The 27,322-nt window shown below is 39.3% G+C and overlaps 3 protein-coding genes and 1 long non-coding RNA gene across 4 annotated transcripts; 2 read left to right on the plus strand and 2 right to left on the minus strand.

Moving 5' to 3' along the window:
• Nucleotides 1-1,093: 1,093 nt before the first annotated feature.
• On the plus strand, nt 1,094-5,249 carry LOC111333557 (uncharacterized). The gene is made up of 5 exons (XM_022939155.2): nt 1,094-1,416; nt 2,221-2,358; nt 2,969-3,024; nt 3,400-3,536; nt 4,251-5,249. The coding sequence occupies exons 1-5, from the start codon at nt 1,147-1,149 to the stop codon at nt 4,523-4,525; spliced, it is 876 nt and encodes a 291-aa protein (XP_022794890.2). The 5' UTR covers nt 1,094-1,146; the 3' UTR covers nt 4,526-5,249.
• Nucleotides 5,250-6,114: 865 nt separating this feature from the next.
• LOC148721647 (uncharacterized) lies at nt 6,115-15,805 on the minus strand. Its single transcript, XM_088736478.1, has 6 exons — nt 15,494-15,805; nt 13,813-13,965; nt 10,035-10,352; nt 8,360-8,506; nt 7,773-7,918; nt 6,115-6,991 (listed from the first exon to the last, which is right to left on the minus strand). The coding sequence occupies exons 1-6, from the start codon at nt 15,758-15,760 to the stop codon at nt 6,832-6,834; spliced, it is 1,191 nt and encodes a 396-aa protein (XP_088592604.1). The 5' UTR covers nt 15,761-15,805; the 3' UTR covers nt 6,115-6,831.
• Nucleotides 15,806-16,884: 1,079 nt separating this feature from the next.
• Nucleotides 16,885-19,612, plus strand: LOC148721648 (uncharacterized). Its single transcript, XR_015992593.1, has 3 exons — nt 16,885-17,274; nt 17,632-17,765; nt 18,993-19,612. It is a non-coding gene; the product is annotated as an uncharacterized LOC148721648 (long non-coding RNA).
• On the minus strand, nt 17,927-19,771 carry LOC148721649 (uncharacterized). Its single transcript, XM_088736477.1, has 2 exons — nt 19,523-19,771; nt 17,927-19,383 (listed from the first exon to the last, which is right to left on the minus strand). The coding sequence occupies exons 1-2, from the start codon at nt 19,694-19,696 to the stop codon at nt 18,307-18,309; spliced, it is 1,251 nt and encodes a 416-aa protein (XP_088592603.1). The 5' UTR covers nt 19,697-19,771; the 3' UTR covers nt 17,927-18,306.
• Nucleotides 19,772-27,322: the final 7,551 nt, after the last annotated feature.

Genomic DNA, 27,322 nt, shown 5'->3' on the forward strand with positions numbered 1-27,322 from the left:
TCTACTAATACGAGATTTCCGCATGACGTATCAGTCTCTTGACGCGATTTCGAGCAGCTTTATATAGGTTCCAAGTGTGTGACTTCTTTCTTGACCTCGTAGAGTTTGAGAAGACGGTAACGTTTGTTTTGTTCTTCCTTTACTTCATTGTTTATCCATGGGAGTTGATTTTTTCTCTTCCTCACTGGTTGAGATATGATCAGACACTATTCTCTGATAGAGGTGTTGCCACGCCCAAAGCTGATCATCAATGTCGTCGAAAGTCTCGCATACACTCCAGGGGGCGCTTTCGATGTCATCTCAAAATTTCTGCTGGTTAAAAGTTCTTGGTTAAAAGTTCTGTAATTATTCATGGTCTTAATCATCAGGGGGCTCTTTTCCTTTCTCATTCGTAAATTACCATATACAAAACTGGTCAGATATTCCCAAGTGGGACACACCAGCCGAAGTGATTTTCCCCGGATGGCTAACAATTATCAGATCAATCAATGTTTGAGCTACCTCAGAAATTCTGGTCGGTTCTTTTGACACACTTCATTCCATATCATCTTAAAATGCGCAGGAGATGTCTGCCAAAATGGGATTCCGCATTTTCATTCTTTTTAAAGGACGATTCGGAATTTAGGTCGCTCCCAATTACAATATTTTTTCTCGTAGACCAGACCTTCTCAAGCGAAACATTGAATGCGCCATAGAAGGAAAGATCCGTTGGTGGCCTGTATACACAGGCAGTTAGCCATGTTTGAGATTGGCATTTTACATTAATCCATACTCCTTCGATGGTGCTTAGGACTTCTGCTCCTCGTATGCCGCTAAGGCGTCCTTGTAATACAATAGAACTCAGCCACCATTTCTGTCGCGATTGTTACGAATTGTGATATATTCCTCGATTCCAATGTCACCGTAACGATTAAAAAAGCTGACGTTTCGAGCGTTAGCCCTTTGTCGGAGCGAATAGAGAAATTGTGGGTTGTGTGTGCTTTTAAAGGCAGAAAAGGGGTGATTGCCAAAGGGATGATTGTGTACTTTCAATACTGAAGTGTCACATTCCCCAGGCAAATTTGTTAACTGTTAATAACTACATGTACGATAATATTATTTTTATCACTATCTATAACAATCATATCCTAACCTCATCTTTCAGTAATGGGACACTGTCCTGGTCGAGGAGATGAAATACTTGTTGGTGACTCAGCTCACATCATATTATGGGAGCAAGGTGGAGTTGCACAATTGGCTGGTGTACACTCACGGCAGGTGCACACTAATATCGATGGCACATTAGACTTGATGGATGTAGAGGAAAAAGTGCGTTCGCAAGGAGATGCACATCAGCCATTCAGCCGTTTGATTTGTGTTGAACAGACACATAATGCAAGTGGAGGCAGGGTGTTCCCAGTGGAATATTTACGAAAGGTATATTATCAGGGTTAAGATTCCAACCTTTTTTCCTTGATTGTGGTGACAAAAAAAGGTAGGATTTAAGCTGTCACTAATGAACCATATTTTCAACTAAAATTTACTGCATCATTTCAGACTGGTTTACCATCATTGTTTTGTATCTTCAAATAATTGGAAATTTCCAGCAATAATTAAAAAGACAGTGATGGGAGGACATCAACTGATCTATTCCTGTGCTTCTTTCCTTTTAATATGCTAAAATCTGCAAATGAGGATGCTCTCTAAATTTACAATAAACAGGGAAAGTTGAAGTGGTTTTGAATTTGACTTTCAACTGATGTTCAGGATAGAATTCTCCTTTCTTGATTGGAAGGTAGTTTGTAGCAGCTTGAAGCAAGAGCCTCACACAGGATAATGAAGCCAAAGAGAGTGCACCTCAGTGGCAGGGAAGGCGAGGGGCACATGGGGCCCAGGCTCCCCTTATTTGAGTAAAAAAAGTAAACGTGGAAGGAAGAAAAGCCAGCACTGTGACACACATAAAAAATCATGCCCCCCCCCCCCCCACCTTAGCTCAAGGTCTGGATCCACCATTGTACCTACATGGAAATTAAATAGGATTATTGTCAATTAGGTAGCCTGTAGAGGGGCTTTCTTCCCACAACTGTCATCTAAAGGGAGTTTGTATGGTTTATGGGGTACATTTCATATGTAGCAAGTGAATTTTAACTAGTAGCAGCAGTGCTGTAATGGGAGGGAGAGGCTAAATCTAAACCTACATTGCCACTTTCAATGGACCAACCTGAATAATTTTGTTATCAGGTAAAAGAGGTTGCTGCAAAACATGACCTTAAGGTTCATATGGGTGAAGCAAGACTCTTCAATGCTGCCACAACCCTTGGTGTTCCTGTTGCACAGCTCACCAAGCATGTTGATTCTGTCCCATTTTGCCTTTCAAAGGTAACAACATAATTATTCTGTTGGTAAACACTGTTTTGGTGAGCATGATTCTCTAAACAGAAAGTTTGATTGCACCACTGTGATAATTAGTTTTGTGTTCTTTAAGTCATGAAGTGATCAATTTGTCCTGCAATACTACAACTGTAGTGTATGTACATTGCAGTGTTTGATTTAAGTGAGTGAAGAAAGAAAACGAATTAAATAACAACTCCCCACCTCTATCTCCCACATTCATGTATCTCAGTTCTTAGATTGCAGACAGTGCTCTAAGCTTGGATGCTTATAATTAAGATTAGCGATGGGACTTTGCCATTTCCCACACTCTGGTGGTTATTGAGTCAGCCCTTTTAAAACTCCCTCAATCAAGTTGTTATCTCCCTCTATGTACTTTCTGCCATAATATAAACTCCCAGGTAACTTAGACAGGAGAATTTTGTCTAAGGCACGTGAATTCTGAGTAACACCTCTTATTCAATATGGTCTGTTCTCATCGCCTTTTGTTCAACCACATTTTGCAATTGCAAGGAGGTATTCATGTCAATCCCATACGGGAGTTTTAACGTTCATGTAATGAAGGGCTTTTTATTTTCTTTTTTACATTTTCATGTAGGGGCTCAGTGCTCCTGTTGGCTCAGTAATAACTGGAGATAAAGATTTCATTTCAAGGTAAAGAATCAAACCTGATTATAATGACTGAACTTTAAACAAAGCAGAGATGCACTTAAAAGAAAAATTCCTAGTGCATGATGAAGTTGAGTACTTAGCAGCCCAGAGCTTCCATTTAATAAACTACTTTAGTCAAACTTGTTATGTCCCGTCCAAATTGCTTTATATGCCCTGAGTAAAACTGAAGAAGAATTTAAGAATTTGATGAGCAACCAGGAATTAGTGATGGCCTTGAATTGCAGTCAATCTCTTAAACTTAAAATATGTTCCTATTCTATAGGTCGCAGAAAGGAAATAATTTTTAAAAGTAAAACAAAAAACAAAAAACACACAAACAGAATTCTAAGTTTGACAAGTTACAAACTCCATTTTCAGGTGCTTGTGTCACAGGAAAGTTCTTGGGGGTGGAATGCGACAAGCTGGTGTTTTGGCAGCCGCGGGGATTTATGCATTGGATAAGATAGCACCAAAACTGAATATAGACCATGCTAATGCACAGATTTTAGCGAAAGGTCAGTATTGTATTTTATCTTCCAAAGCTCCTGAGATAAATTTCCAGCCATGTAAGTCTCTCATCACACATACTCCCATAGTGGCCAAAAATCAAGCCAACCAACCTCCTCCTCAGATTCCATTATTTTCTTTGAAAGATTTTTTTTAACAGTTTCAATTGGACTTAATTATTCTTATATACTATACTCATGGGTGGATTCCAATGTGAACCCCCTCCTCCCCCCCCCCCCTTAGGCAATAATGATGACTGTTCCCTTGCTCTAAGGCCACCGTCTCTACCAAGTGCCCTGAACGAAATAAGTTATTTGTTCCCCTTCTTGACTTCCAAGAAATTTTTAAACTTTTAGCTGTAAGGTAGGCCTTCTCTCTCCCTGCCCCCAGCCAAATATACTTAAGCTTTTCCACTGAGTTTGCTTAACTGGAATTCTTCAGAATCTGGAATATTTTTTTCCTTACAAGCTTCTCCATTATGTTTTCTTTTTTTTGCCAAATGAATGTTTTTCATTTACCTCGTCTCTTTCTAAAATTTCATCATTTAGAGACACGATTAGGACATTTCGAGGACATCGAGAGCGTTGTGTTCAAATTGGCTTTGAGGCTTTTCCTGGCTCTGTGCGCTCCGTCGGATATGACGCCTTTTGGATCAAATTAGAATAGAAGTTTTCAAACAATCAGTTCAGGATTTACTATCCTTGTCAACTTTGTTTCTACAGGAATTCATGACATGAAAGATCTTGGACTGGATGTAGATCTTAATAGCGTGGAAACCAACATGGTGTACTTCAGTGTCAACCATCCCACGATCTCACACAAAGAACTTTCCAGACGCATGTTCAGGGTAACTGATAATGAGCCAATCAAAACAAGAAAAGCAGTTCTAATTTTAACTGCTCGGAAACGATCATTACGAGCAGTACTTCATCACCAAGTGTCTGAAGATGATGTGCATAGGACTTTGCAAAACCTGAAGTACATTCTAACCTCGTGATGCGTAGTGCTAAGAGCCAAACGTATTCAAATCCCAACGAAAAACAACTGAGAGAAACTTAATACATCTTATTTAAGAGAAATTTGTTGGTGTGTGTCATTTTCTTCATAAAACCCAACCTTTGGAGATTTAAGTTGGAAGTCGTTCAGTAGCAAAACGGAAATGAACCAAAACGTATGATGAACTTACGGATTGGTGGTTTGGCTTTTACGCTTCACGTTATTCAAGTTTTTACTACCGATGTGTCCAGGCTGTTTTAATTCCTTGATGTGGACACAAGGGGAAAGCGAGAAAAAGCGGAAGTTTTAAATGTTGGAAACAATACATCAGTATCGCATATGGTATCTTTTGAGAATTCCGCTTAATCTTTATTATTACTAATTAACCAGAGGCGAAATTTCCCTCTGTTATCATAACTTTTCCTTGGATCGAATGGGCGCAAAGAATTCGAGACATTTCTATAAACCCAACTCAGATACCTTCTTCTAGCGAGGAAATTTGAAGACCTGATCATAATAAGAAAGAATGAAACAACAATAAGGCGTATGCTGCAGAAGAAAGGTTATTTATGCAAGATGCAAGCCGAGACAGATTACAAGTATGAGAATCCTGTCACTGAAGTAAAGTTACACAAGTCCATCAGGGCCCACCAGGAAAATTTAACAGAACATCTGTTTAAGTCTATTGTTAATGATCCACGTAGTAAGATTACCAGCCTCCTGCCCCCCCCCCCCCCCAGCTTCTATTTCATAGGAGCTGAGAAGGCAGAGGAGGTTTGCCACGCCTCTTGTAAAGACAAATAGATTTGGAAATTCATTCATTGAGTGCGAGGGAAGCATTTAAGTGATTGAAGTTAAGAGTAGTCGTCTTTGTAATTTTATTATAGTAGTAGTTATAGATCATTTCTTATTTTCTAACTTGTTAAGAGACACAATTCAGTTTTTTAACTGCCGCAATGTTTTTCTTAAAAAATACAGTCTACATCTATATCATTACAAAATTTTGCTCTGATTAATGGCTAACGCTCGAAACGTCAGCTTTTTGGTGGCCAATTTACATTTATCAATTCAGTCTTTGGAACCAAAATTATCTTCTGAGCCAAACTTTATTGGACAAAAATGACTCAGCAGTTTAAACAGACACTCGGGACTACTGATAATTACTTTAGTAAGAGATTTAAAAACCAGTGATTCATTCAGAGCTCGTGATATTTTAAATCACTGAACGTCAAAAAATGTTGGTTGTATCATGATAATAAAAATTTCCTCTCTTAATCTCTGCAGGAGGTTTATTTGAAAAAGCGAACATTGAATCTCCGACAAGCAAAGTTTTCAAGATATAATGCAAAAAGTCCATTTCTGTTTATTAAGGATAAAAGGGAATTTTTTTTTGGGAATACTGGATATGGAGGTTAATTTACACTCTCTTGGTGACGACCGTTCCCCTGAAAACTATGCGATCCACCCAAAGATCTCCTCCCCACCCCTCCCCCGACAAGAGTTTAATAATGACTTGTCTCTAAAATACAATTTGTATAAAACGGGCCGGCTTTCGGTATACAAGGAGTCATGGAGGACGCCAAACGTGAGTAGCCAAAAGAGTAAACTTTATTTTCACACAATGAGCTTACAAAAGCTTGACTTGGACCTACAAAGATTTAAATCAGCTTCACTTTTACAAAGCAGTCACGCATGCTAAGTTTAAGACGAAAAGTGAGACCTGACACTGAGACCCACAAGCTACAGGAACCTTAACCTTTCACTGAGATAGAAAGAGAACGGGTTGAAATCATAAAAATGTGATAAAAAAATGAAGGGGTAGACTCACTGACAAAACATTACGAATCACGAGCCAACTTGAATTCTAAAGAGATTGAAGAAGGATGGGAGAGAACAGTGAGTTACAAGGAGAAGACGAAAATATGATAAAAGTTACGAAAAAAAAGACAAAAGAATTTCATCAAATACCGTTTTCACCTCGCGCTTATCATGACGTCGTGTGACAATACCTCGTCGATCAACTGTCACTAAAAAATTCTACTAAAATTTGACATGGAATGGAAAAAATGGTCAACGAAAAGAACAAATGAGGAAAATTCCTGGGGAGAGGCACACGCCAATCCATCCCCCCCACCCACCCACTTACCCACCCACCCACTCTTAGGAGTCAGAGGGGGAAGCTTGATGCCAGTCAGTGATGCCTTAATAACCAAGTTTAAAGAGTGTTGCCGCATAGGATGATTAAGTGCAATTGCGGCTTTTTTTTAACGAGTATCAGGTCAGCTTGGTCAACTTTTCGTCTGCAACTTAGGCACCGATCACATACTTAAGAAAAAGAATGGCAAGGGCTCCAAATATGGATGGGAAGTACATCGCTGGAGATCCAGATGTTGGCTTTTCAGTTGTTGGCTTTTCAGGTGGTGTGAAGATGAAGGTGTAGGACATTCTTCCATCCTGGCTATGTGTCCTAAAATCGTCATTCGTTACGTCATCGGTATCGTGATAAACCCATTCAATAAACATAAAAATCATAAAAATGTGATTAAAAAAAATGCAGGGGTAGACTCACTGATAAAGCATTACGAATCACGAGCGAATTTGAATTCTAAAGGGATTCAAGGGGGATGGGATCATGGGAGAGAACAGCGAGTTACAAGGAGGAGATGAAAACATGATAAGAGTTAAGAAAAAAAAGAGACTAAAGAATTTCATCAAATACTGTTTTCACCTCGTGCTAATCATGGCGTCGTGTGACAATACCTCGTCGATCAACTCTCACTAAAAATTTTACTAAAATTTGACATGGAATTGAAAAAATGGTGGACGAAAAGAACAAATGAGGAAAATTCTTAGGGAGAGGCACACGCTAATCAATCCCACCCACCCAATTACCCACCCACCCACTCTTAGGAGTCAGAGGGGGAAGCTTGATGCCAGTCAGTGATGCCTTAATAACCAAGTTTAAAGAGTGTTCCCGCATAAGATGATTAAGTGCAATTGCGGCTTTTTTTAACGAGTATCAGGGCAACTTGGTTAACTTTTCGTTTGCAACTTAGGCACTGATCACATACTTACATGACAGGACGGAAAATGCGTGCACTGTAAGTACCTTCCATTGTCCCCTACAAAGCCTTAGAAAACTTTTCTAAGGCGTTGTAGGGGGACAACGGGAGGTACTTACAGTGTGCGCATTTTCCGTCCTGTCACGCAAAAGTAAAGCAAGGACTTCAAATATGGATGGGGCGTACATTGCTGGGGATCCAGATGTTGGCTTTTCAGGTGGTGTGAAGTTGAAGGTGTAGGACATTCTTCCTCTCTGTCTATGTTTGCTAAAAGCGTCATTCATTACGTCCGCGGTATCGTGATAAGCCCATTCAATGAACATTTCCATCGGCTACGGAAATAACAAAAAAAAAGGAGTTAATGAAAATGTCGGAAAATGTTGGCTCATTTTTTCGATTACGAGCACAACTCTAAACACATCGCAACAAAATAATCCGACTGAAGTAAGATATCAATCGATACCTTTAAATGGCCGGCAACAAACAAACTGACTAAATTTAATGCAATGTCGGGGAGTTAGGGGAGGCTAACGAGGAACACTTTCAGCCAATGGCAGCTTTGTATAGTTCCCCTCCTTTCCTTCTTTCTACTTCCTAGAAGCCAAACTACAGCCAGTTCAATTCACAATTGTTAGCCGCCCCTGCTATAATCACCTCGCACGGGGATGATCACGACAGTAGGGCGGATATGACACAATACTTGACAAGTAAAGGCGTGGAAGCCTCTCTAATCACCTAAGCAATTAAACTAAAAGTTGAAAATACTACACAACCTTTATTTCCACGTCGTCCTTGTCACCAGTGTCTCTCATACGCTTGAATGACAGCAGTGTGTAGCCATCCCGTTGCTCCGAACTCATCATATTGAAGTCCTGACTTGCATCTTTTGGAGGTTTCTTAAGACCTCTCGTCAGGTAATCCTAACAAAACAGGAAATAAATCATGAATGAAACATATTTCTTTCGCTTTCATTAAAATCGCTTATAAAAAGGCACTATGAAAATAGCTTTTGACTAATTTATCTTTAGTTCTTATTAACCGAGCGGAAGGTCTGTATGGGAGAATCTTGACCTAGGTCGCTAGTACAGACCGAACTCAGTGAGGTCAAGATTCTCCCGTACAGACCTACCTAGCTCGGTTAATAAGATGTTTATTATATGACCATAACAATTTAACCCCCCCCCCCCCTAATCTTCTAGTTTGTTCACTCTTTCCCACAAAATACACAATCATAATACCCGATCTTCATCTGCCGGTAACTATTACATAAACTATTCTAGGCTAAATCAACATAAAAACTCATTCTCAAGGATTGGTTGTAAAATTTGGAATGGCATCCCAGGAAACTTAAGGAATCTTCCAAAAGATATTTTCAAGAAAAAGCTAACAACAATATTATTTCAAAATCTTCAAGTTCAAGATAGTTATGTTGACGTAGAACGAATAATCAATGATGTGTCAAAAGTTAAATCCAGTTAATAGTAGTGTATAACTTATGCATTCTTCTATTTATTGTCATGTGCTTCTATTTCTGTATTTTATCTCATACTGTCATTTCTGCTTTTAAATTAATGATTTAATATTTAATTTCTATTTCTTGTATATTTATTGAATCTTTTGTGGAACCGAAATTTATGTAAGATGTTCTAGCGTCCACACACTGCCCGCCGAGACTAGCTATGCTATTTGTGGGTAGTGGTTGATTATGTTTAGTTAAGTTAGTTAAGTTAAATTAAGTTTAGTTAGTTAAGTTATGCAAATGTAATCTATTTATTCCCTTATAAAACAATAAAACAATTCCCCAATTTCCCTATATGACTGCGTCTTATATGCCAATTTCTTATACTCTTTGTACCTTTTTTCTAGACCAGTCTAGATGCCGGTCTAGATGGGAAAATCTAGACCGCTTTCAATATTGATTTCAGCCAATCATATTCGTGAATTCGGTAGTTCCCAGTCCTTGTGAGACACAGCCATATAATAATTGGGCGTATAAACTAGCGTCTATTAAATCAGGAAAATAAAACGTGATCTCGGGAAATATGATCTTGTCCATATCATCTTCAAACTAAAATGATGACTATTATAATAATGAAAACAAAGATGGTGATCATTAAATATAGCAATTGGAAGTTGTTCGTGGAAAATTGCACGAGGTGGTTCCGTGTCCACTGTCCCGAACTGAAATTTACACTGCTCTTTTTTTTTCGAAGAAGGGAAATGAAACCCAGTGGGTGATGATGGGGGAAGGGGGGGAGGGAAGGGGAAGGGGGAAGGGGGAAGTGGGGGATGGAAGGGAGGACAGGTAAAATGCAAGGACTGAGGATCGCCTAAATCCAGGCCTCAGGGGTAAATGGACGAGTGCTCCCTAGTCCTTTTCTTTTTTCCTTGAGAACCGTTACTGGAATTAAGAGCAGCATAGACATGCACACGTTTAAGGTAGCTCACCCCAATATATCCCGCACCATTGTTGTCCACTCCGCCAACCATCACATCGTAACCGTTCATTCCTCCACCCTGAGTGGACACGCCAAAGGCAACCCAACCTGTTGCTTTTGCCTTGACCTTGAAATAAAACATGTCCTCGCTTGCGGTGTATTTCCAGTATATCATGTAGTTGTTATTTAAAACCACCTTGGTGTAACCGGGCTCGATGAAAGTGTATCCTACTGCACCCATTGCAGTGTGCTTCTTGAATGTGTAATTCGCGGTCATATTGACATCGTACATGGTATGATATGCCCAGATAAGGTACATAACACCTGGCTAGAAATTCCAAAGCGAAAAAAAAATTATCAGATTTTTAAGAGGAGTTCCCTCACTGGGCGCTTACTCTGCCTTGTTGTAGAATGTTCCCCTTCGATAACCCGTTCTTCCATTCGCAGTAATGATATCGTTCATGTTATGATACACTCAAGCAAGATACATCATACATGACTAGACATTCCGAAGGAACTTGAAAAACAGATGAGATTCGAAGGAAACTAGTTACACTTTGCGCCCATGCAACCTTTATCTACCGTGAATTTTTTTCTTATTCCTTTGTTCCTCATAATCGGATACGTTATTTTCTCTGTTAGCTCCTAAACATATTCCTTATTGACCGAGCGACGAAGTCGAGGTCCGTAAAAACGCAAAAAGAAAAGACGAGGGTAATATCCAACAATCTTGACCGAACGAGCTTGGTTGATAAAGGATTTACTATATAGCGAGAAGATTTCGCTTCAACTAGAATCAAGAATGATTTGTTCATTTCGATAGCTGGGAAAGAAAGCCAACTACGTTTGCACCACAATAAAACCGAAGAGGTCGTTACGGTTTTTCATTGTTTTGACAGTCTTCTACCCCTTTTGGTGACTTCGTCACCTACATTGTTTAAAAGTTAAAAACTTTGTAAGTCCGCTGCACGCACTTTTCTTCTTGCGCGGGATAAAGTGGGCAATCCCGAGCGGGCAAAACAGGCCCATCTTGCCTGCTCGGGTAGCCAATTAGAACAAAGGATTCACTTCATCTTGCCCGTAAGGAATCGATATATGTAAGCAATAGACTTCACTTTCTATCGGTTTAACGGCGTAATAACTCAGGCGGGATTAGTGTCGGGAGAAACTCTATGCCTGGCTGACACACTCTTCAACTCCCATCCTATATTTGTTAGGTTATGCATCTATATTGAAAGAAAAAGTTACAAGCTTATCAAGTCGACGATAAAAAAATGTGACGCACCAAATGTGAAATAAGTGTCGCAAGTTGTCAGCCTTATTCCTGAGTGTTTTTGGACTCGGTTAGGTCTGGACCCTACCCATACTACACGTAAAAGTTTGTGAGCAGTATCTGTTCACAACAAGGCTCGTTATCAACGCTTCCTCTGTCCGGTGACGAGGCTCAAATCGAGGCAATAATTAGTTTTTTCGTCTGCATTTTTTTTTCTACCAAAAAACCCAAATAATTCAAGTAAACTGAGCTACCTTGCATTAGGTTATTTTTGTTTTACACGTATACTAATCTCGTATTCCTCCTGATAGCCTCTTATTTATGCGTTTGCGTTTTCTTAAGAGTTTGAGACGCATTTGCAACGATAGCTGTAGTCGAACATCATTTATTTCGTTGTTTGCAATATAAATTTTAGCCCCAGGGTACGAATAACAAAACGAAGCGAATAATAGGAGTGCTTATATGTACTTTCCAGTGCCATAATTCACACCGATTTGCACCTTCAAGTTGATTTTAGAAAGAGACACAAAGAAAAACTTGCGGCGCGGAAAAACCTGCGTAAGCAAAAAGAATTTTTTTTTTTTTTACTTCAGCCTTCTAATTGGCTGAGTAAATACCATGAGTTTCTGTCGCCAATCTCATGTGAAGTGAAGCAGAACCACTCCGAGCAACTTGCTTTGAGAGAGTCTCGCATTAATTTCGGCCCCCGCTCAAAAAAAAACGTGGCTAAACGATCTGATTAGCACAGATTTCCGTGTTTGTTACATCCATTTTGAAATCACTGGTGGTCCCTGTAATCTGATTGGCTCTAATTGGTGCGATTTATTCACGAATCGCACCATTTTTTTGCTCTAAATCGCATAATTTTAAGCTTGACTGACTTTTTGAAATTTCAAATTCTTTCTATTTAGCATACAAAATAAGATGTAAAAGCGTTTTCGGTTCCGCTTTTTTATATTTAAAAACCGGCTCAGTACTGCATCAGTAAATTATTTGAATTGACCAAGTCCTGTATTTGGACGATTTCAAAATGGATGTAACAAAGTGGTAATTGAACCTCGTGTCGTACAATTTGTACAGGTAATCACATGATTTCGAGTGCAATTTGGAATAAATAAGCACGAGTAAATTTTTTCAAACACTTGGTAGGACTGACAAAGAAGCCCTTAAGAGAAAGTTTAGCAAATCGACGTTAAAAGAAGTTGTTGCGATCTAACACATTTCGTAGGTTGCTAGCTATTTGTGCTAATAATATATAACCTTAAGTAAACATCCTTGAGGCCATGAGGGAAACACAAATAAGGAAAATTTGATGTTTTATTCAACTGCAACAGTTTTTTTTTTTTTTTTTGATCATTGAAAATCTCGAACAATTTAGCAAATTCGCGGGATTCAACAAAAAAACTTTTGCCCCCCATTTCACGAATCTAAAGGGCTTAATTATCTTGTAAATATTTTGTGATTTGAAAAGTGTTCAAGAAAACCAAGTGAATGATAACAAGAGAAGTTTCGCGAATCGACGTTAAAAGAAGTTGTTGCGATCCAACGCATTTCGAAAGTTGCTAGCTATTTGTGTTGCATGTTTAAAAGGATGATATGTGACCCTTAGCACACATCCCTTGAAGCCATGGGAGAAAAATGCTATACAACTGAAAACAAAACAAAGCTCAATATGTTCTGCGTGGATAACTGCGTTTTTCTTTAGTAATTACCAACAGTCGTAACAACCGCGCAGTAATTTAGTCTTGCATGACTCTATCCACAGCGCAGTCGAACCTCGATTTCCTGGACCTCTATTATCCGGACTATTCGATTATCCTGACTTTTTTCTCAGGTCCCAATTTTTTCATGAATATTAATTAGTTGTGATCTTAAAAACTCAAAGTCGCAAGAAGCCCAATAATCCTTTCAAAAGACTGCTCAAGCAGCGTACTATCCTGTGCGCTTTTCAAAATTCGCTAGTACGGGACTAGACAAAGAAATATTCCGATTCGTTATTTGTAAATACATACAGGCTGTGTAGATATAACAATTAAAATGATGTTTTCTTTGCTGTATACCTTTTGTTTACATTTCTATCTCATTAATATTCACATTTTCGATTATCCGGATCGTCGATTATCCGGACTATTTACCGAGGTCCCGACGAGTCCGGATAATCGAGGTTCGACTGTATCAAGAACTTCGTGCCGCTCAAAAACACGCAGGATTTTCTCATTTCACAATGGCAAAATGCATGAAAATTTCAAATGTACCCTTATTGTAAGGAAATACCCTACAGCCGGCCTTCAAAAAGGAAGAACATCCCAGAAAACTGAAACAACAAGTTCTGGGTGTTTAATTTCTTCGCAAAGGATGGACAATTTTTCGAACGAGTCAAGTCCAAACACGTTCTTTTTAAAATGTTTACGCTCGACCAATATCAGGCCGGTGGAAACTGACGTCAAAACATCAATATTATGGTAAAGTAGCATGATGCACAATAAATTTTGGATTGGATCTCTATCGATCTCACCTCGATTACTACGTCGCCTTGAGTATCTCCAGTGTCTCTCTTCCTGGAGAACATCAAGCTTGTGTAGCCGTCCATTTCCCAGGAGTTCGCCAGATTGTAGTTTTGATCTGCATCTGGTGGCATCGGCATAGACTGCATTTTAGTCAAATAGTCCTGTCGATAAAATGACGTCAAACAAAAATGACTCTGCTTTACATAGTTCATTTGGGACTCAACTAGGCGAGGAAAGTTGAAAGAAGACTAGTACTCTTAGTTTATTTCGACCTTTCTCACTAAGTATTCTCGGTACTATAAAGTGTTTCCAAACGATCTTGATGTCAGCAGGCAAGTCAGAAATTTAAAGAAATTTAAATTACTATAAAGTGATTGTGCGACGGCCTGGCCGTATTTTTTTTTTTTTTTTTCTTCTTTTGTGTGGATTGCTGATGTGAATGACAACGAATTAGACATGCACTGGTAAATATTACAAATTTGCGTAGTTTGATATCGCCAATAATTTTCTTTGCCCTGTGAGAATTGAAATTCGGTTCATTTCGCCGCTGTTTCGTAATTTTAGTAGGAATTCAGTTTGTTAGGCCTTTACCCTGCCACTAAGAAAAATGCCGGATCACTTTTGTTAATGTTACCTTTTGTCAGCTGCCTGCTTAGGTCATAGTTAGGAGTCAAATTGTTTAGTCAACTTGTCAAACTGAATGCAAGCATTACCAGTTGTAGTTTTATTAGTTACTGATTTTAAATTTAGCCGCTTTAATTGAGTTAATTCTGCAATGTGGCAAATAAACGGTATATTATTTTTATTATTATTATTAAACAACAACAAACATATGAAACATATGTGTGAACTGCGGTTATGAGACGTATATGAGCACGATCCTTCGCAGTAAAGCACTATTTGAGCAATAGTGAAAATCAGACCTGAAAAAAATTTCAGGCCTGTACGGGATTCGAACCACTGACCTCTGCGATACTAGTGCAGCGCTCTACCAATTGAGCTAACAAGCCAACTGGGAGCAGGCCATCAAATTAATTCGACATAAACCCGTAGATGATAAATCAAACAACAACAAACATATGAAACATATGTGTGAACTGCGGTTATGAGACGTATATGAGCACTAGTATCGCAGAGGTCAGTGGTTCGAATCCCGTACAGGCCTGAAATTTTTTTTTTTCAGGTCTGATTTTCACTATTGCTCAAATAGTGCTTTACTGCGAAGGATCGTGCTCATATACGTCTCATAACCGCAGTTCACACATATGTTTCATATGTTTGTTGTTGTTTGATTTATCATCTACGGGTTTATGTCGAATTAATTTGATGGCCTGCTCCGAGTTGGCTTGTTAGCTCAATTGGTAGAGCGCTGCACTGGTATCGCAGAGGTCAGTGGTTCGAATCCCGTACAGGCCTGAAATTTTTTTCAGGTCTGATTTTCACTATTGCTCAAATAGTGCTTTACTGCGAAGGATCGTGCTCATATACGATTATTATTATTATTACAATCAGTTGAAACCTTTGTGAGCAGCCGTCGTTCCTTGTCGAATAGTCCTTGAGTTTTGAATATCATCGAGTTTCCTTTTTTTTCTAACCCAAGAAAACTGTTACTCTAATATTCCCTGATGCAAGATAAAAGTGCTCGACCTATACCCTGGGTCATAATTTCTCTCAAGGTAAAACACTCACCTTTGCATAGCCACTACCGTTGTAAACACCTCCAACCATCACATCATAGTTCACCATCCCTCCTTTTGTTTTCGACACACCGAAGCCAACCCAGCCGGTTGCCTTCACGGTGACGTTAAAATAAAACATGTCCGTGATCATGTCGTATTTCCACATCACTTTGTAGTTGCCATTATCGTAGGATTCCATCTTAAACATCGACCTGTCCCCTTTAGTCGAGGAGAAAAAAGCCGCGAACAACAGAACGACGGAACCAAAAACCTTCATGTTGACTCTTCGGAGTCTTCAACGAGAGAATGGCTTCTAAACATACAACAGGAGCCTATAGCTCGATCATTCCTCGTACATGAAAGGGTGGTGTCCGTTGAGCTAATTCAACCAATCAGATCGCATACAGGTACGCCAATCATCCAATGCAGCCAATCGTGCCAAGTTAAGTTGACCTAAGATTTACATTATTTACGACTGAAACTAAAATTATAAATTTAATTATCTAATTTCTTTTTAATTTAAAAAGTTTGACAATTATGTCACATGTTATTTACAGAAAACGTTTCGAAAACTCGCCAACTATCTTTCTTAACTTATGGCTAAATAGCTGTTATAATCATTGGTGAACCATTCAATTAAATCCTTATTGAAATTAATTTACAGTAACATTATTAAACAAATATATTCATGTGAGTGGGTAAACTCAGTGTAAGATCAGTAGGATAAAAAAAGCCGATCTCTCTCATAGAACAAATAAATGGGACACAGATTTCCCACAGTTTAATAAATCTCGTGAGATTGTGGATTATTTTTCCACTGAAGTATCTCCATCCAACTGTGACCAATTTGGTACCTTTGTTTAAGAACCAGTATTACGCGAGAACATTTTATTCATTAAAATATTGGCCTAGTGTAAGACAATGCAGCTTGTTCATGTTTCGATGCTAGCCGACAAACCTCTTAACTACAAGTTTCAAAACAAGCTCTGAAAGTAATTACTAAAGGCGAATAAAGAAAAAATACCCGTGGCGTTGTAAGGCCACATTCATAGACCACAACTTGCGGAATCTTATCGTCGAGTAAACAGCATGCGCTGAAATTGTTCCCAAAAAAAAACTCACATCACATTTGTCGTTTATTTGGTTGCTCTGGGCTGCCTCGTAGCTATTACCTACCCGTTCCAGCAGCAAAATTTTTCAAATTCCGCTGCATCGATCCGAGGGCAGCTCCGTTTGACCACCCATTCTGGATAAATCGATTTGTAGGTACGCGTCATCATTTTGCCCTTACTACGGGATTTCAAAGCGCATCGGGTCGAATTACACGCACGTCCCCCAGATGGTGTTGTTTAACAAAAGGGCAAACGTAACAACATTCCTAACGATCCCCGGTAGTTTGGAATAGAGTCCTAAAGTGCTTACGTCACGTTTCCATAGCACCAGAATTCTGTGGTCTAAACAAACCAATATGGCGTCCCTAGCGTGACACATTGTCGTTGACCTCGAGCACTTCAAGAGCTATAATAGCGCATTTTATCCTCCAATAATAGAAATAAGATAAAGAGAATCAAGATAACCTTTGGCCTTACTATTGAAGAGTATAATAAGCGGACAAAAGCACCTGGTGAGCAATAATTCGAGTCAAAACGCCACGGAGACGAAGTTTGCGATGGGCCAGTGTTTTCATCCAGATTGCAATCACACATCTGAAAGCCACTGCTGCCGATTCTTTTCGTTTCCAGACCAGAAAAAACATAAAACACTCTATGATAAGTGGATATCATTTGTAAGGTGAGTATTTTTCGAAAAATATATATTTCGATGCTGTACCATCGATTAGAAATAGCTGTTTTTTTTTTATCTCAAACTGATTCACGATTAGCCGTTTCTCTTTCTCGTCTTATTTGTTTTCTCGCGGCTTTGCCTTTCCTTGTCTTCAGTCTTGATCTAAGATTATTTAGTTACTAAAAAACTATATGATAGTTGTGAGTATCAAAGCTTTTACACTAACTAGTATTAAGTAACAACCTCAGAGAAATACTCGCTTCGCATTCACGTCTTAGACTACAAGGTTAAGCATGTGACCAACTAAACTTTGGGTTTTTTAAGCGTAAGTATAGTAACTGCTTCTGTCTTTTTCTGTTATAGGAGAGGAGATAGAAAGCCCAGCAAACATTCGCGACTTTGCAGTTGTCACTTTAAAGATGGGCGAAAAGAAAATATGCCAACCATCAGTGACAGAAACAGGCACAAGCTGTTTGATAGTTTGGACTTGCTGCCAGGTACAGGACCAACACCTCCTAGTACACCTACCTTAAAGGTTTTACTTTTGTGTCTGTGAAGCTGGGAGCCTGAGTCCAGGTGTATAAAACTAAAGCCACACTTAAATTAGCTTAAGGGATGGTGAGAGGTAGTCAGAAAAAATAACCTGTGTCTGCATGGATTTTGTTTTGGCTCCCTCCCCTTCCCTTTGCATTGCTATGCAAGCCTACTTAAGTGTGGCATAAGTTTTATGCACCTGGGCCCTGTTGAGTAACCAGGATAAGTGTTACCAGCTACCAGTAGCCATTGGTTGCAAAAAAAAAATTGTTTAAGCTTGCTTTCAGGAAAAATGTAATTTATTATTAAGTTACTATGCTAAATGGAAAAATGTGGGTTCTTTATCTTGTCTCTATCTGAGTGTAGAATATGTAATGTTATATTAAGAAATTAATGTATGAAATTTAAAAAAATACCTTTTAACATTAGCTATTGCCTATTTACATTAGCTCCCACTCCCCCCCCCTCCCACTCTGATTATGTCCAGTATCTGTGCACCACTTTTCAAAGTTCTCCCTTGGTAATCTTTGGGAATAGTTGATGAAAGTAAAAATCACTCAAGATAGTAATATTGTGCTCCCAAGATTCATCTCGTTCAATCTTGATAACTACACTATCCTTTGTGGTCCATACAACAAAGTAGCAGAATTTGCGCTTTGTCAGGAACATCTGGCCTTGACACTGATGCCAGTAAACATGTGTGGTAGACAGCGTATAATTCCCTTCCTTCTCCTCCAAGTAAAAGTCTTTGTGCCCACAAGCTTCCTTGATTGTCGCATTTCGATGTGTGTAGGGGCACTTACACTCAATCCCCGAGTCGTCTCCCACAAGTCCATCAGGGGAAGCACCCAGAACTCCCGACTCGTGTAGCCAAAGGCCGGTCTGTACAGGTGTAAAGTTTGTGATGTGGGTGAAGGATTTCAGGGCCTCAGTCTCATTGTCCTGTCGCCATGCAATTGCTTTAACTCCACTCAAGTTGTATTCCCCAAGTAGTCGCTTGATAAGAGACGGTGTAACTCTTTTTGCCTGGAGGACGGAGCCAAAATTACTGGCAGTCAGGCGGCCTCTACGAGCTTGGTGCCATGCAGGGCTGTTTCGCTGGCCAGCCGTGAGGGTGCTCACAACATTTATGGTTCTCTCCTCTACTTTTGCATTCTCAATCAAGTACTCTAATTGTTTTTCCTTCGTAGATGCCATAAGGAAACCTTCTGAGTAAATGATATCCTCAATCGTCTTGATCGGGAGAGGGGTAGCAAGTTGTGGTTCGGGACTCAAGATCCAGCAGGTCCCTGTAAATTTGCCATAGCGCTTTAGTTCGCTGTACAGCCACATCCGATCTTCTCGGCTAGGATCGCGCGCCAAAGGGCTGTAATCCTTCTTCTTCGGTGGCGCTGGAAACATCTGGCTTGCAGACTGTACGCTTTCTGCCTTTCGCTTTCGTTTCCATTGGCATTCCAGGTCCGTCCTGCTAAGGTTATGGATGCCATAAATAAATATGGCTGCCGCGTGACTGCACTTGAACTTGCCGCGAGGACACTCGCATTCTGTGTTTTTTATTTCAAGGTTTTCATCGAGATAAATCTGATAAAAAGATAATTCGAAATAGACACGTAAGTTGCAATATATATTCCGCAATATAAACATTAAATTGGAGGTGAAATCGGGGTTGGGAGTTCTTCGAATTGAACACACCTGTTGTGATCCCAAATTGGCAACTTACTGTGACTTTGTAGTCCTTATTTTTCATGCTTGCTTGGACTTCACCTTTGATGACTCCCCTGGAATAAATAAAGCTTTGGACATGGTCTGATTTGAAGTGGTTTTCTCCGCGATCAAGCGATTTCCGCTCTCCAGAAAAGAAAGAAACGAGTGAGCATATCGATAAAGACGCCATGTTTGAAGTATGAGTTTAAACTGTTTAGACCAGAAAAAAATGCTGTCATGGCAACGTGACGTCACACTTTAGGACTCTATTGGTATGGAATATCTGGAATACCCGGAATAACCGGAATAACCGGAATTCGCGGAATGACCAAAAAATAATAAATTAAAAAAAAATAAAAGTAAATAAATAAATACTGAATAAGAATATTGATGATTAAAAGTTAATGGTAAAGTCACAACTTAATCAAATAATTTAATGCGAAATTTATCTCTGAGGGTCTCTGAGGGTTCCGAAAAAAAAAACCCTTACCGGAACTGTTCACTGAGATGCACGTATTAGAATTTAAAATTGTCTGCGTCAGGCCAGTAGCACATACAGCCTAAGCGACAAAATATTTGTACTCTCCCTTCCCCCCTGGATGGGATGCTAGTCCATCACATGGTTACTCCCCGTTTTAAATTCGCCTCCACATGTTTACACACCTGTAGGATGTATAGGGCGCAATGACCATTAAGCCGGCACGCTTTTCCAGCCGGAACCATTGCAGAAGATTAAACAAATGCAATATTTCCAATTAGTTTAATAGTTTCAATTTTAAAAATCTCCGAACTATTACAAATACTCTACCTTAAATAATTATTAACCACTCATTGGGAGCTATCAAGGCAGCTACCAGCCGTCTCCAGTTAAAATTGAGAGATCGTCAGTTACTCAACACCTTTTCGCGTTAATTATATATACCTTGAAAATATACCTTTGAATATGAACCTTGTACTGATGGATTCTTCTCAACAAGAAAAAGGACAAAAAAGGACTTACTCCTCGGTTGTCTCTGGAGATGGTAAGTTTTTTTTTTTTCACTTACTTTTTTATGGTTATAGTTTCACTTGAATGCTAAATTTGACCCACCACGTGGTCCGTTGTCTTTATTGGTGGTACTCCTAGCGATTCCGAAGTGTATAGGCACTGTTTATTAATTTTTTCTTAATATATTTCTATTTGTAAACCACACAGAATCGAGTAGTTCAGAGAAAGAGCTGGAAAAAAGATAATGGAAACCCTAATTAGAAGTATTTCTACCGTAATTGTTGATGATAAAAAAACATGTTGAAAAGATATGTTTAGGCCGCTAGGGGAGAGTCTTTCTGGAAAGCTCAGTTATCTCATTCGGGTGAGGCCCGTCCACATACACTTTAAAAGGTGTTGGCGGGTCTACGCGACTCCTGTAATTCGCAAATTATTCCTCAAGCCTTCATATTTACCTTAGCTCTTACCGATGTGTCTATTAAGCTCGCTGCTTAGTGAATACGTCTTGCACGACAGTTCGCACAATAGTTTGGAAAAGTTTGGAAATAGCTTGCACAGCACTTAGAGGCTATCACAAATGAAAAGCAAATGGATACAAGAGTACTCATCGGAAAAGATTTGATCCACCAATATATGCTAATGCTGTGCCCTAAAACAACAATTATCGATTGTTAAAACTACGGGAACAAGGCGTAATATTCAGAGGCAGTAATTGCAGTCTCCCTGAGTCTCTTATCTCTTCGGCACACCTTTAATACACAAACGTGGATTAGCTTAAAAGATATTTCCAGACAGAACAATAACAAAAAGTGAAATCATTGTGTCGCTATCACACAAGACAGAACGTGATTTCTTTCCTTTCCAGACAAGAGCAACTTTTTTTGTTGTTAACAGTTTGTGGCAAATGAAATAGTTCCAATGGAAAAAGGTCGCTTGCCCCTGATTCAAGTCTCTAGTCCGATAAGAAAAGGAAGATCGAAGGCTTGCTATCATACTCCTTTTTTTCTCATCAAATCAATTTTTTGATCACAAGCCCCCCCCCATGTGGTTACCTCTTGAGTAATGTCTCAATGAACTAATTATCACTCTACAGTGCCTTCGATATTGACGTGAAGCCCATTCATGCACGTTACAGAAAGAACTCGAAGTCAAGTAGATCAGAAATATCTGGTAGGTTCATGAAATGTTTAAGACGCGTTCGTATGGATTTGACACCGGGGATTTGACCAAGACATACAATGAATTAATGACATTGTCACGAAAGGCGATAAATTTATGTTCGTGGAGACCATCTAATAAGCCACTAAAAAGAAATCAACTTTATGTCTGAAGTTAAATGTAAAAAAAGAACCTTAATGTCTGAATCTATCAAAAAATCTAATCTCAATCATTGCAGTCAATAAATTACTTTTATCGCAATCTATAAAAAATCGCAAAAATTGGATGGCATTAGAATATGCTTGTGCTGACAGATTTTAAGTGCGGTCGCACTTTGGGTTTGCTCGCCAAGTACTTATCGTATTTACATCCCCTTTTCCACTTAGAACCCACAGTGCTTGAGGTCTGTCAATAATAAATCACACTTCTGGTTTATTTACCTTGAAGCAATCTTCGGCATCAGTTTGTATATTGTAGGCTGTAAGCTACATGTAGTTCTATTATGTGCATCTCCGTGAACAGTGCCATAGGTAGTTATTTTTCACGTCACGTGCTCTCTGCATTTTATTGAGAGAAAATTTTGCATTTTTTTGGTTTTACCTATAGAGAACTGATTTTCTTTTTTTTCTTTTTTTATTTATTTTCACTTTATTTTTACTCTTTTAATTAATTATCTTTTAATTATTTATTCAAACTTATTATTTTTAATTATTAGGTAATTTTAATTCAATTTATTATTTTTTGGTCATTCCGGGAATTTCGGGAATTCCGGGTATTCCGGGTATTCCGGGTATTCCGGGTATTCCGGGTATTCCGGGTATTCCGGGTATTCCGGCGCGGAATTCCGGCATTCCATGTTTTCCAAACTACCAACGATCCCCTGGAGAATCTTTTATTTGGTCAGATGCGTTGTGATACTTGAATCCCATAATAGGGGCAAAACGATTACGCCTACCTACAAGTATCTATAGAACTTGACCAATAAAGTAAAATCAAAGTTAGCTCTACCCCTAACACTAAAACACTAAAGACAATAACTGACAACGGCAAGGTTGGCTCCAACGTAGATTTATTCTGTAAACGCGACTGAACTGACGTGGCCCTAATCTGGCCTGACCTAAACTAACTTTATCAGAACTGGCTCGACCTGGCTTGACCAAAGAAAGATTCACATTGACAGCCCTATTTAAGCTTAATGTACAAGGGATTAGGTAATGCTATGAATTATCTAAAGGATCACGAAATCTACTGTACAACGATTGGCTACGGAGGAATTCGCCTTTTACAAGATTAATTACTTTCGAAAAGTTCTGGTTGATAACAACCACACAAAAGTACACGACAGGTGACGGTTACAGTTTGACACTGTACGATCTAATAATAACTGTTTATGGTTTAAGGTTCACTGAATAGGAACTGGTAACATTTACGCTTTGTTAGTTGAACTTAGCAAGATCTCACCGCTTCTACGTTGAATTTTACATATTTTTAGCGCGATAGCATAAAAACTCGATAACTTAAAGGTCGGCACACACGAGGGGACTAGTCCCTGCGACTAGACCCAGCGACCAGTTTCATGCGACTAGTCCCTTCATGTGAACTACACATTTCTGTGGTCGCAGAGACCAAAATTTGGTCCCTGCGACTGGTCACACGAACTCAAACTGGTCTAAATTCATGCGACCAGTCGCAGGGACCAAATTTTGAAACTAAATGCTTGTCACTTCGTGTGAACTGTTTGGGTGACCAGTCCCTGCGACTAAACGGTAAATAAGCCAATCACGGGTCAGTATGATAAGCTCCCATAATTCCATACGCACTCTGTTTCAAAATGGCGGCGCAAGATGGCGGCACAAGATATTGATGTCAAAGGGTAGTTAAAGCAACAAATTTTGGATAGGGCATCCTCATGTACTCGCTAAATCCAGGCGTATCTTCAGCGGCCAGTTCCTGAAAAATCGTATGGAACGCGCCTCTTTCTTCTCTTCATAAAAGCCATTGCCGTGCCCACATTCGTCTTTCATAAGTGACTGGCAACTCATCATCCAGCATCATCATCATAAGCAATATTATCTGTTTTTGCTTCTCTTTAGCTACAGACGCCATCTTCTTACAAACTCCCGGCTTGTTTTCCCGCTTTCCCGCCGAAATAGATACCGTGAAGAAGGGATTGCGTGACTTCCAGTATTTGTAAACATTGCAGTTTCTATGAATTTTCCCTGAATTCTAGATTTCTACAACTGAAGAATAAAAAACTATTTCTAGTTTTGTAAACATATACAGATGTCTTGGAGCCGTTTTGATGGAATTTTTACCCTATTTGACTCTGTGTCTGTGAAAAATAAAAAAAACAAAAACGGAACACGTAAAAGCATGAATAATCCAACTGAATAGGTGTTTTTCATTTGCGTTGATGTTTAATAGCACTGCAATGAAAATTTACCAAATTTTCATTGTTTCGTGTAACGCCCCAGACTAAGAAACATCTTTTGCCTCTTAATTTTCCTATGTTCTTGTGCAATTGAGCGCCCTCGTGTGAGCGCCTTAAGGGACTAGTCCCTGCTACCGGTCCCCTCGTGTAAACCCTTCAAAGACTTGTCGGTGGTACTAGTCGCTGGGACTAGTCGCAGGGACTAGTCCTCTCGTGTGTGCTGACCTTAAAATCCTATCGTTACAGCAGTTTTTTATGCAAGCCTTGCAGAGAAGGAGAAAACTGAGTTACTCCTTTTATCCGACATTGCAAAGAGAGAAGCTATCGTCGTCGAGCCAGTGACGGAAAACGAGTGAGTTTATAGTCATCTGACTTAAGTTTCTGTCAACAGGGATTTTGAAAGAGAAAAACCTCTTAAGTGCAGCAGTGCCACACGACCTATTTCGCTAACCGGCAATTTTAACATCAGTGCTGTAAATGAATATTGTGTATCCATCAACTTTCACACAGCGCTTGGATTCCTTACCATCTAACTCATCAATGTTTCTGTTTCGCAATTTACCTCTTTGCACTACTATCACAATGACACAGCTGTTGCTGCTACTTTTAGTTTCTTGAGTGCAACGGGGCCGCCTACACATCTTGTTTACTTTCATTCGGCGCTGAAATATATGTAAGCTTTCGTTTAAATAATGTTATTGTGTCTGGTAATCCATTTCACGTTTTGAGTGTGTTCGGCTTCGCGTAAGATTTATAGGAATATATAGGATAGCAAAGTGTTAAACATGAAGTAGTAAGTAACATGAGCCACTTACATTTTCAGGGTCTTTGAACATGACAATGCCAATTGCGAAAAAATAGTAAATTAAACATCATGCAAATTTAAATCTTTGGTCCTGAAACTTTTGCATTACTGTGAATAGTATGGATAAGGCAATGACACGCATGAAATTAATTGTGCTATCGAAGGCTTCACTGATTACAACAACTCCGTCCAGATTGGGATGTTACTAAAACTAGGAACGGGGAACGGGGAACGGCGAACGGGGAACGGCGAACGGGGAACGGCGAACGGGGAACGGCGAACGGGGAACGGGTACAGCAGTAACCCGCCTGAGAATTCAAAATGGCGGAGTAAAGGGAACTAAAAGGGTCTAGCAACTAGTTTTGAGCACGTGCTCTTCGAACGCGATAGTCGGAGCAAAAAGCATGGACGGTAAGTGTAGGTTTTATTGAAGGATTTTACTTTGAAATGTTGAGTGCCTCATAAATTTAGTTTTTGTCTGGCACACATTGCAGGTTGCATAGAAATCAAATCCTCGGAGATGTGAGTATCTTACAATTCATGCACAACATTAGAACAATCAACTCAGAACTACAAGCTCGCGGCATTTATTCTTATATTCATAGAGTAATTGTACTGCAATGTAATGAAGTTTACCCCCAATATCTTCACCGCTACAACCTAGCAATATCAATAATGTTGTAAAGCAAATCGCTGAATGACTTTCATGCCCACAACGGGAATCACTTTCTCTTGAATATGATCAATGCAGTGTAAATATTATTGTAAGCATTAGCATGAATGTGAATTCATACACCTACATTCTTGAAGACATAACTGATGTTTTCCTGTTAAATTAAATGTTATTAAAAGTTCTGTCAATGTTGATTTCTCTATTGTTGACATGGAAGTTTATGGGTCGATACAAAGATATGTTCCTGATGTTATTTTGCGGTAAGGTAAGCAGATATCTGCATGTAGTAATTTTAATAACTCGGCTGGTTATTACGTTTCCTAGCTCATTTCTGTTAATCTAAGATATTACCTCCTTGCTACTTATCTGCAAAAAATGCTGTTGGGCAATGCAAACAACCAACATACCCAAACTCTGCCAAAAGATGCAGATTTCAGGAAGGAAAAACAAAGAGAGACGTCAGAACAAATGGTGGCGCAGCCATTGCAGAAACGTTGACTTCGAATTCTCGCCTCGGAATACAAGGCTTCGTGGCTTCGCCTGGGCAATACTTAAATAACAGCGAGTCGTCTAATTTCGCTGCAAGCGGCGACCTAGCGATAAAATCAGTGTTTGTAAATATCGTTTACTCCGCCGTTTTGAATTCTCAGGTGGGTTACCGCTATACACCCGTTCCCCGTTCCCCGTTCCCCGTTCCCCGTTCCCCGTTCCCCGTTCCCCGTTCCAAATTTTAGTAACATCCGTACAGATTGTTACAAAAAACAATAATTGGTTCTACTCAATTTGCGTTTTCTTGAGCAGGTGTTGAAGGAAGCTTTTAAAAGATTGGTTGCAAGCTTTAGTGATAATGCCATTGTGTCTAGAATTCCTGACTCATGTATTTAGATGCAACAGAAACACAAGGTGACACTGCCGAGATTCTGTGAGTTGAACGCCAGGGTAATAATTAATCTGCCTATTTAAATACTGACTGGCACATTAAAAATAAAAAATAAAAAATGATATTTTGATCCAAATGGGCAAATTCAATTCATAATGCCATTGTCTAGAACTCCTGTATGTAAGTTTGTAGCAGCAACAGAAACAATAGGTGGCACGCCCGTGACTCTGAGAGTTGGATACATTGGCATAATTGAACTTCTTACTCGCTGATTGATAAATTAAAGGGCATATGTATTTGATGCAAAGGAGCAAATTCAGTAGATAGTGCCATGGTGTCTAGAAATCCTAAGTGTAAGGTTTAAGATGCAACAGAAACACAAGATGGCACGACCGTAACTCTGTGAGTTAAATAGAACGGCATCATTAATATAACTCACTTGCTCGCTGTCTACAACGTGGTGTTCATCATTCTCCATATTTTTCAAGTAGGGAGGATTTCAATTTTTGTGTTAACTTTGTCCAAGTTATGTTTGGGAACGAGAATTTTGAAATGCCATCAACAGCATCTGTTCATGGCCAAGACAGAGCAGGATTCTGTACTTTCATTAACGGCTGACATCAGAACTTCATAAAAATAGTGAGTCATTTAGTACTATATGGAGCACTTGAGAGAATATTTTGTTTTGATTTCTTCCTTCTTTGCTTGTCAATTGAAGCAATTTAGCTTGAAAAGTGTTCGTGTCCTGTTGGTTGTTGAAAGCTTGATCTTTTCTTTGTGAATAATTAATCTTTCCGGTTTTTCTCGGAAACGGTCTCATGGATTACATTTTTAGAAAGCGTCCGCGCTTCACGACTGATTAATTTATCGCAAAAAAATTC

The sequence above is a fragment of the Stylophora pistillata genome, chromosome 10 (genome assembly GCF_964205215.1).
Source record: "Stylophora pistillata chromosome 10, jaStyPist1.2, whole genome shotgun sequence".
NCBI classification, from domain to species: Eukaryota; Metazoa; Cnidaria; class Anthozoa; order Scleractinia; family Pocilloporidae; genus Stylophora; species Stylophora pistillata.

Coding starts and splice junctions, on each gene's coding strand:
- LOC111333557 (XM_022939155.2), top strand. CDS start 1,147: ATGGGACACTGTCCTGGTCGAGGAGATGAAATACTTGTTGGTGACTCA. Junction 1,417..2,220: donor CAGTGGAATATTTACGAAAG/GTATATTATCAG, acceptor TTTTGTTATCAG/GTAAAAGAGGTTGCTGCAAA. Junction 3,537..4,250: donor TGCACAGATTTTAGCGAAAG/GTCAGTATTGTA, acceptor TTGTTTCTACAG/GAATTCATGACATGAAAGAT.
- LOC148721647 (XM_088736478.1), bottom strand. CDS start 15,760: ATGAAGGTTTTTGGTTCCGTCGTTCTGTTGTTCGCGGCTTTTTTCTCC. Junction 13,966..15,493: donor ACGGTAGTGGCTATGCAAAG/GTGAGTGTTTTA, acceptor TTTTATCGACAG/GACTATTTGACTAAAATGCA. Junction 6,992..7,772: donor ACATCTGGATCCCCAGCAAT/GTACGCCCCATC, acceptor TGACGATTTTAG/GACACATAGCCAGGATGGAA.
- LOC148721649 (XM_088736477.1), bottom strand. CDS start 19,696: ATGGCGTCTTTATCGATATGCTCACTCGTTTCTTTCTTTTCTGGAGAG. Junction 19,384..19,522: donor ATAAGGACTACAAAGTCACA/GTAAGTTGCCAA, acceptor TCTTTTTATCAG/ATTTATCTCGATGAAAACCT.